The sequence below is a fragment of the Dinoponera quadriceps genome, unplaced genomic scaffold (genome assembly GCF_001313825.1).
Source record: "Dinoponera quadriceps isolate SergipeBrazil2010 unplaced genomic scaffold, ASM131382v1 scaffold120, whole genome shotgun sequence".
Taxonomy (NCBI): domain Eukaryota; kingdom Metazoa; phylum Arthropoda; class Insecta; order Hymenoptera; family Formicidae; genus Dinoponera; species Dinoponera quadriceps.
In genome coordinates, this window is record NW_014554309.1 from 3036647 (window position 1) to 3047522 (window position 10876).

The following is a 10876-nucleotide window of genomic DNA, read 5'->3' on the forward strand; positions in this document are numbered from 1 at the left end:
TCCGAGGGGGAACTTATGTCTCTCACAGTAGCGAATAGGAAATGACATAGAAAAAACAAATTACCTTTTTCATATACTTTCATATCCTTGGAGATGAAAGTTCGCTTGATCTGCCTTTGAGTCGTGAGAGTCCGTTTGCTTAGGAGACAACTGATATTCTCCGCTTGATCGATAATTCGATAAATTGTACGACTTGAACGAATCAGGTTGAAAAATCCGCACGTATGCCCGTTCAACGGCCAGAGGAACGACAACTGCAGCTGCGTGTCCGAATTCGAGACGATTTCTGGCAAAACGATGTTCAGGAGAGTACGCATAGATCCTGTGAGACTCCACATTATAGGTGAATAATTCTTGTGAAAGCTTAACCAGAAAAACCTTAACTTGATGAGTCGAATGTTCGTTTTCACTCAACGTATGTCTCTTAAACATTTGTTATTTCTTTCGTATCGTATCATATTTAAAATGTTGCTTTATGTTTTCAGCAAACGACTACACGTTCTCATGGACTCACGGGATGAAACGCGTGGAGTACGGCAAAGCCGGCGATTGTTACAGTCTTGCTAAGTGCCCGCAGGGTCGTTTCAGCATTGATCTGAGAGGAACCGCGCTGAGATTGTCGCCGGAAGTCACGTGGGTCCCGGACACCTCGAGCGCCTTTCTCGCAGTTAACAAGATCGTAAGGAATCCATTTATAATAAACTAATAGAACGGCCGTCGACAGACGCACAATGTCAGACTTTTTTTTATACATCTTACATCTTAACATTCGCTATCGCCGAAGCTAAAACATATCAACTAACGGGATCATCCCGTCGATCGTTTTTTGTATTATTACAATAGTTTATTACATTATGATAATCCCCGAAAATTCGCAGTATTAGCATATTGTATTTGCACTTTCCAGAGTAATCAGCAAATCTTCGGCAAGTGCGGCGGTTACTGCGGCTTCTGCTCGCCGAAGATAGGCCTGAAACTGGACGTCTTACCTCCCTAGTCACAGTCGTCGGCTTTTCGCGCTGCACCTGTCTGTTCGATCGTGTGTCACACGATCTCCAACGGAGAATCTTCAGGATGCCTCACGGGATGCTTCACGGAGCAGCGAGAGAAACGTGAACAATCGGGCCCCCGATATCATCCGTTACGCGCGCGCACTAGTAATCCATTTTTCTTCTCATTCTCAGGAAGATCCCGATTTATATTCCAAATCGTCGGCCGTGAGAGACGACTTATTTTCTCTCCTCTCAATTTGTGGCACTCCGTTGGAATCGGACTGTTCTAACAGAGCTAGGAAGGAAGATTCGATCGTTGCGAAAAGTGACGCGTCTAGATTAGTGCTGTCGATACTCGAGTACGCGAGTACGTTGTCACTCGGGCGATAATTCAGATGTTTCGAGACCGCAACTGGGAGAACTGCTGCTTTGGACCGCGAAATTTGTCGGTGCAAGTCTCAAGCTACAGATCTTGCTGGGTCCGCTGCTGCCGCTGTAATTAATCGGACGTGTGACAAGTCCTTCTTGTGACGAATTTATCACTGAAATTTACTAATAGCCGTTACGTCTAATCACAAACGGTAATTACCCGCGCTGTGCTTGCCCGAACTTTCCGAGCTTTCTCGTTTGTATAGAGGAAACGGACTTAAAATATTGAGATCTTGTTTTAATTCTACAATTGTCGAGTGCACATCAACCAACCTTAACGTATGACTCACATCGATGTTATAATTTCGACGGTATGCGTGCGATATCACATGTTTGTAACACAGTTACATCGCTCAGTGGGAAATTGTGATGTGACGTTATTATAGGTAGAACATCTGTACTTTCCAGACATCCAGACGTTTCGGGTGTCGAAGCAGCATCCGTGTATTCGTGTGCTGACCGAACCTGATTGCGAGATGCATGGGGATCGCTCTATCTGTACTGGCAGCATTAATGTAAATAAATGGCGCGCATATCGATTCCGCGACCGCGAGCCGTGGTACTGTAACCACCGACATGCTTTAAATTCGATTAGTTTCTTAGTAGCTCTCGGACGGGGAGAAATATCGACTATGATGATGTGCCGAAATGCAGTTCACGGGGGCGACGAGAATTGCCGGCCGATACGCCGAGACATGCACATGACACCATATCCGAGTTATCACTGCCATCACCTGTGCGTGCGATTGTAGGGATTATGAAAATCATTGTCTTCAAGTAGTAGGGGTCTTCTGCATTGCGGGGTCGACGGTTAGTCGCCTTAGATGACCGGTTCCGGTACGAATTTCCCTTCGATTCTATTAATTAACCGTCGACGCAGCGCACCGTTTATCTCCGCAGATGCGACAGAAACGATTTCTCGGGCGATCACTTCGCCAGAGCGGATCCCGTACTTGAGGCATGCTCTCCGGTCCGCATAGTTGCCATTAAACACGCGACGTCTGTGCATTTAAATACAGGAACACATTTGTGCCAAGTTACAAACATACGTATGTAATCGTGATGCGTCTGTAGGAAACGTTCCAAGTGCGAAGTGTAAAAAAAGTTGCGAAGAATATTCGATGATTGCTACACCCTGCCAAATATGGGAAACTCAGGTTTAATCCGAACAAATATCGGTATTCGGAATCGCATTAATTTTTTTACTTACGATAGATAAAAGAGGAAGGAAGAGATTTTGAAATGAAGAGATTAGAAACTAGGGATTTCGGTGAAGAATAATCACGTATGTTCATCTTGATTTTATCCTTTCATATAATTCGTTAAATTATACGCCGAAATTATGTTCGCATTTCGATCGGTCCAGTTACCGAATATTTATTCTAAAAACAACATCTACAGAGCTATGAAAAAAAGAAACAGCGACCTGTTAAAATATCAATAAATACTCTGACAGTTTGGTCTGTTTTCTCATAATGAACCAAGAATCTCCAGCGGTCATCGGAGAATATCAGGCATGTATTACTTCATACTCAAGCGCGAAGTAATCGATAGTGTAGCACTTGTACTATTGTTTTCTACAGATTTGACGCGTTATGATTAATACTACGCTCTCTTTCGATGATCTTACCATCCTACAGTTTGCTATTAATCGTGATGCACTGCCATATTTTTTGTAGCGTCCTATCGATCGGTAGAAGGAAGAAACATTAACAAGAAGCGATATTTTATTTTTACTTTTAAAGATAAGATATCGAGATAATATAAGCGTAATTGAGCCGAATGTCTTGAAATTAGGACAATTAACGACAATCCGTAATTCCTAAGTAGACGAAAAATTTATATATGCATGTTCAGATATAATGTTTTGCGACATTTTGCATCATTGCAACCCATTTCGAGATTACAATTTGCAGCTGATTGAGAGCAGAAATTTCATGAGGTATGACGAACGGATTCCATTTCGTTGTTTATTTTCTTCTTATACATTTTCTTTTTATGCAATGAGCTGCAAAAAAACTCGTGAGATCGTCGTGAAAAAAAAAACGCTGTAAAACAGCTGTAGGATATTTCTTTTTTTCAGATTTATATATATATAAAAAGATACCGTTCTCGAAATGCGATTTCTAGTTATGTCAAGTATACTTGTATTATGTTACTCTGATACGATGTTATGTGGAATCTGTACAAAACCCGATAATATTTATAGTACGAGAAATACGTATGATAAGTTTAAGATATAAGAAAACTTTATCGCACCGCGCTTGTGTATTAACGTGCAGTGCCAGTTAGTCTTTTAATGCTGAATATAACCAACAAGATTGGTCAGTACAATAATTTACTTTGCTAACGGTCGTGAGACCGTGTCACGAAATGCTAATATGGTTCCGTTTATAGGACACTTCGAACCAGGCGCTTGTTAGTTATATAAACGCGCGCGTATTTTGACAGACTGCTATAGTTGATATGTATATATGTACGTACGTATGGTATGTATGTACGTGTGTGTGTTTATTTTTTATGTATGTGTGTATGGACATGTATGTATGGTGTGTGTGTGTGTATATGTATGTGTGTACACATAATTACGTAATAAAAACGTAATTTTTAAGTACGTAACGAGTAATATCTCAGTTTCGGCTATATTGTAGCATAATAAGATTTGACAAGGACATAAATTGTGCGACTTACCTGGCAAGCGCAGTGCGAGAGTATAGAAGTATTTCCCCCCCCCCCTTTTTTTTTTTACGAACATTTCATGTCGGAATTAGCGCTGTTGGAGTCGCGAGAACTTCGACAATAAGTGAAGAGATTATGTGTAAAGAAACGGCGTTTACGCGATTTTTGTATTAACGTTGAAGAAGTTAGCGACACACGGTGCTGGATAAGCCGAGATGTTCCGTCGCAGCTGGACATGCCATTTCAGGGGAAACCTGTGAACGACGCGACGTCGAAAGCATCTATGCGCGTGCAGAGCAGCTTTTGCAACTCGCAGGTGCTATGGCTATGATTCAGCTGCACTTCTGCGACCGATTCAGCGCGCAGAAACGCACCCTATGTCGCGACTTTACATATCTAATATCGAAGGCAGCTAATTGGTCGGTTATCGATTCGTTGCTCTGCAATCCCATCCATTTCGTGTTCTATGTGTACTTTCTATGTACATGCTGACATATCAGCGTATCATGTATCCCCGAATACGTCTTTTCTACAATGTACATCAGGTATCCGTGAGTGCGCTCTCACGTTTACCAGCCGAACACTTTTTCGAGCGTGAAACGCACTTTACACGGGTGTCTATAAAAATGTGCCAATACCACCACCGAATGTCGTTCTTATTATTCGGATTCATTGGCCGATGGAATAAATTTTCCACCAACTTGCACGACAATATTTCAAAGAATAAAAAACCGGAGTACAAAACAAGATACTTAGGTGATTCATTATCTCTGATGTATATATATATATATATATATATGTGTACTCATTATCTCTGATGTATATATATATATATATATATATATACACATATACATGTACCAGAAATGTCGTCATTCTATTGAGTAATTCTATAATTCTTTACTGCCAATCTCGAGTATTTCTTTATTTATGTGGCGCGATTGTATATTTTACATAAGCCTTAAGTAATTGCTCGAGATATATTTATTTATCTCATAGTGCGAAAAAGAGAGGTAATTCTCGTGTAAGGAAAGTCAATGTACTTGTCGATGTTATCGCGACGTGACGCGCGATCGTAAGAATTCTGTGTGAGAGAGAACCAGTGTATATAAATTATTAAAAATACAATAAATCATTACGTAAGATATTTTTCATTCAAGCTCGTCTGTCTTGTCGTATAGTTAGTGTCTCAGCATTTGCGCCGAAAATCTTATTAACATTAAATACGAGATAGACACATTTATTTTTTTTTTATTTTTTTACACACTATTAAATATAATATATTGCCCGATACGCAGCGACGCTAGATTTATACGAATTAGAAGGTAATCTTGATTGTAATCGTAAACAAGCAGGTACGCAGAGAAGGAGAGAGACAGAAAGAGAGAGACAAAGAAAGAGTGGGAGAAGAGAGAGAAAGAGAAAGAGAAAGAAAGGGAGAGAACATGTGAACATGAAAGATACCATTTATTTATAATTTATAAGAACAAACAAGTAAATTTTTACGTAGGAAGGACACTTTGAGTAAAACACATTTACTAATCGTCGTAGTGTTCGAACATAAAAAAGGAGAACGAATAAAACCAAAGGAACAAGTAACCAGCTTCGCCGATCTCCTATAGGCTTCGCTCGAACAGTATCGCGCTCGTAACGCTTTAAACAACCTATCGGATTCGCTAAACGTTTCTCAAAGCGAAAGCACGGTCATCGTGAGTACGTGTTTCTTTGCTACTTGAAATTCATACGTGTATATATATACCATATTCCCTTTATATGCATATATATATATATATACGTATGTATGTATGTATGTATGTATGTATGTATATATACGTACATACATACACATATATAGATACCAGTGAAAAGAAAAAAAAAATAACGGACTCCGAAGGAACACGCATTTAGACGTGCCTTCTTCTCCCACGCAACTTCCCCTCATCATCTACATGTTATCTATCGCGAGATGAGCATTTAATAAACTAGTAAAGTACAAACAAGAGTCCCATACGCGCGCGAGAGGATACATTAAGCTCAGGTTTACATACTTACAACTACGCTCTTTTTATCTTCTTTTTTTTTTTCATTTTATGAAAACGTGATCCTTGGTACGCCCAATCACGCGTCACACAAATCGTGCTATAGCCACTCTGACTTTCTAATTCGGGGAGAATATCGTCGTTGCGTTCCAATGAACTTCAAACTCTGGCAAGGACGCGTCGCGAAAAGTTCACGTGTCACGTATAGCGGCACGTGAAATTTCCGCCGAGTGTCGGCGATCGATCGTCGCGAGCGGTTAAATAAACAGAGAGCCGCCCTCGCGCTACGAGAGATACACGCGCCTTTCGTCGGCGCAGGATTCTCGCGATTCGATCGATCGACGGCGATAATCTCGGATCCAACGCTAACGACACGGAAATACGGTATAAAAGTACGTGCGCGTAGAAATCAAAGTCTGAGAGCTCTCCTGTGTTCGCATTGCACGGTACATTGGCGCGTTTCGATGTTAAATTAAGTTCGCTTCTCGACGCTCGATGCAGAGAGAAGGAGAGAGAGGGAGGGGGAGAGAGAGAGAGAGAGGTGATGTGAAAAGTAACGACCCCTCGCATACTACGTGTGCGTGCTCGTATGTTTCAGATCTCGCGCGGACTCGAAAGGTAGGAAAAGTATAGAAAGGGAAATGGAAAGAATGCGCCTCTCTGTCGACGTGCTTTGTCGACTTGATATTTGTCAATTCAGGAGGTAGTCCTTCGTTCTGCCGGCGATTATCGAGCTTGATCGGCGATGATCTACGGCGCTTCCTCGTCGACGTCGTCGTCGGAAGAAAAGCAGAGGAACTCGGGCTCTCGGCGCGTCGTTCGCTCGAGTCCTACTCGCGTCTACGAATAGATACGTCCTATCTAGAAGAGGGCGGTCTCCGCGCGCATTGTGTAAAAAAGAGTACAACGAACAGCCTAGGTAGAAGTAAAAAGTGACGATGATGTCTCCGAATAACATCAAAATGAGACAAGAAATGAAGGGACAGATCGACATCAGTTCGATGTAATTTCGATTGTTTCCCGACATCGACGATTCATTTCTCGCCTGGGAATGACTATGAAAACCCATTCTTCGATCATTTCCTCGTCATTCTGACTCTCATCGTTACTTTCTGTTCAGCCTGGGGAAGTGGCTCGCCGCGCAGCCGACGTAGATCATCGCCGGGTTCGGCGGATCGAAACACAGACGCAGAGATTTCTCTTGTGATCACTTTTTTTTTGTGTATATGTGTGTGTGTGTGTGTGTGCAATCGCGATTGAGCCCATGTAGAATGGTCCACGTTTTTGTTTTTCTGTTTTCCTTTCGTGCTTCCGGGCCTACTGTTCACACATGCCGAGAGCGACACAGAGCGCGTAGGGACGCGCAGGTCGCTGACGGCGCGGAGAAACGAGACGATATTACACAGATAGTGTTTTTTTTTGAGCAAGAATCTAAAACATCCTCTCCCTGTTTCAGTAGTTAGCGAACTAGGTCTACGCGATTGATATAAACGCTTGTTGCGCGTGGACGCGCGTGCCCGCCGCTCCGAGACGCCGTTCACGGAAGATCAATGCAAGCGCGCTTTGCGGCACGCGTAAGCACGAAGCGCGCCGGTCGATTTAACAACTGGATGCAGCGTGCGCGCGAGTAACGAGGCATTGCTTATATTATTTAGGCGGACGCGAAGATCATTCCGTTCCTTGAATTTCGTACGTTAAATTATCATTGTCACGTCGGCTGTACGATTGAGTCTTTATTTCCTTAAGATGGGGAGCTTCTTCGCAGGTGAAAAAAATATCCCGGGAGAAAAGTTTCCACATGTATAACTATAATTATATATAATTATATAAGATTGCATATAATTAAATATATGGCGTCATACATAGGATATGCCCATGTATAAAAATATATAAATACATATTAATATATATAATTATATATTTCTATACATATATGTGGACATATTCTATATATAATTGTACGTGGGAAATTTGTTCACGGGTCATCAGAGCCGACGATAAGTATTTTGTTCGATTTCGTCACTTTCGAAAGCTGCGCCACTTTGCTCGTTAATCTTATTTAACAATTGGCGAGATCTTTTGCATCGACCTAAAATATATATTCGCTCAATGTTGATGTAATGCAACATCATTTGTCACGTAACGCACACATTAGACGCGTGTCAGATCGGGCTTATTGCGCATGTACACGCGCGATCACGCAAAAACCCATCATGTGTAAGCCGCGACACTGCGAGATCGGACAAAAAGCACCGAGGGAGCAAGGGAAGCGTCGATTCTCAACCGAGAAAAAACCCTTCCGAGTTCATCAGAGCGGCAGCATCGCGTCACGCATATCGCGATCGGAGAAAACGGATCTTTTCCCCCTCGGTCGATCGAGATCCCGATCGGATTTACAGCCTTATATATAGCTCAATATAATTTGCCCGCGTCGAGACGAATACGATAGAGGTACGATATATTATTGACAATCATTACGGTGGATCCTACTGTCAATAGACATATATATACATATACATATAAATATATATATATATGTATATATATATATATATATATACTTGTATAATTAGGTACGCTTTGTGCAAGGTAATCGTTGTATGACAAAATGTAGGATAGTGACTTTCACACGCTCGAAAGACAGATGCGCCTTTGAATAATGGCGTCTCTCTTTTTACGGCAAGATTAAACGAGAGGATCCGACTCGTGTGTCCCCAATATATATATATATATATATATATATATATGTATGTATATATGTATATATATATATATGTATATATATACACACATATATACACGTATACACATATATATATGTGTGTGAAATATATAAAGGTTTTCTACCACAGCCCATTTAACGATATATCATCCACGTATTATTATATTATTATTATTACGCTATACCGTATCGTACGATTAGCGTCGTACGACCTGTAATATCTCAGTAATATACACTGAAACGTAACACGTAAAAAAATCATTAATTAGTTTTCCTATTTTCGCCTTCCTCGCGTTCTACACGTCCATCCCGAGAGGAGAGAGAGAGAGAGAGAGAAAGAGAGAGAGAGAGAGAGATAGAGAGAGACTTTCGTACTTCATTTTTCTCTTTTTTTTATCGTTTTTCAGTTTGCTTTTCTTCTTCTTTTCGGTGGACACCGCTATCCACATTTCGCGTCGACATTTCACGACATTGATAGCGTCGACGTACTACGCGAAAAATGGACGATCATGCACATTGATATCGTGTTTTGAAGTATCGCGCAAATACTCTAAAACGGGACGAAGAGAAAGCGTATGTCCGACATGAGAGTCAAAGTGTCCTCTATTTTCTTTCCATTTTTTAAATGTATTTTCCACCCCTTTTCTCTTAAATCTTATCTCTTTTGTTTCTCTCATTTTTAACTTTGCTCTTGGAGGATTGTCATTTGTTTCGATAATAACGCGCGGTAAGATCTCAGTTACAAATCACAGCCTAGAAGCATTGAAGTTTCACGGAAAACCCCGAGAATTCGCACTTAGTAAATCAGCCGATTGTATTAAATGTTACGTTTTACAGTAATATCAATACAATACGTACAGAATGAGGCAGATAAAACGTTACGAAGCTCCCGATTTCAGGAGAGAGCATCTCAAGGGAAAATCACAGAAAAGAGAGTGTATCGGTGGAGAATTGTCATTCTCGAGAAATAAAAATTGTGATTAATCTCTCTCCAAAAAAAAAAAAAAACCCAAAATCTATCCTGCAATGAAACAAATAGCCAAAGTCAGCTAAGTCCAGCAGTACAATTTTCTCGCCCTTTTTTTTTTTATTATTTAATATTTGCGGAGTCACTGTGGCACACTTTTCTGCCATTATATATATACACACATATTAACGAAAACAGGCATCCGTCAAAGCTGAAAAATTTTCATCGAGTTGACTCGTAACGATTTATATGATACATTCTGCGTATGTATGTGTCGTACACAGGCGTGTACAGGATAATTCGTCCTGTACAAGCGAGCGTAAGGGCGTTCGATAGGAATTTCTGCGATGTGATGCTCGATACACATGCGCACAAATATATATAATATATATATCATAGCCGCGCGAATAAAAATGCCTTCGTCCGAATGCGAAAGATCGCAAGTAGCGAAGAAAGGTAGCGTAATAATGGAAAAAGAGGGGGGGAGGGGGAACTACGCTCTCTGTCTGAAGGCCAAGTGACAGGAAGAGACCGAAAGCAGACGTTTATGAACTTTCTTTTTCAGTCAATTCTCGACACGCCAGATGCACGAATGCGATCCCAGTTGATTACGAGCGACTAATCGACATCTAATGAACGCGACGATGAGCCGTGGTATACCGTTTCACGTCCCAAGTGGTACAAAAAGTCGCATAAAAATTAAGATGAAGTACAAATGACATATCATTTTTACATCATTTTGACGTCGTCTTGACTTTTATGTGATTCTTTCCTCTACTTGGAATGTACTCGCGTATCGTCGAGCAATCGAACTTGCCAGTATATCGTGACATCGTCTTCAATCCGCGATGTTCTCCTTTCAATAGTGGTTACTCATAAAATCAATAGCGACCATCGAAGTTACATGGAACGCGTGGTTACATACGCATATAGAATCTCATGAATGTAATCTTCTCGGTAGACAGAGAGAGAGAGAGAGAGAGAGAGAGAGAGAGGGGGGGGGNGAGGGAGAGCGCGCACGTTTCTCCTAATTTTCTTTCGCGATATG

General features: G+C 41.1%; 1 protein-coding gene across 3 annotated transcripts in view; it reads left to right on the forward strand.

The window, feature by feature from the left end:
* LOC106745972 (A disintegrin and metalloproteinase with thrombospondin motifs 9) overlaps nucleotides 1–2856 on the forward strand; it is a 49329-nt gene extending 46473 nt beyond the window's left edge. For all 3 annotated transcript variants that reach the window (XM_014622054.1, XM_014622061.1, XM_014622066.1), the window contains exons 27-29: nucleotides 207–343; nucleotides 486–679; nucleotides 908–2856. In XM_014622054.1, coding sequence (XP_014477540.1) covers nucleotides 207–343; nucleotides 486–679; nucleotides 908–997 — 421 coding nt within the window. In that variant the 3' untranslated portion in view covers nucleotides 998–2856. The remainder of the gene's footprint in view (nucleotides 1–206; nucleotides 344–485; nucleotides 680–907) is intronic.
* Nucleotides 2857–10876: the final 8020 nt, after the last annotated feature.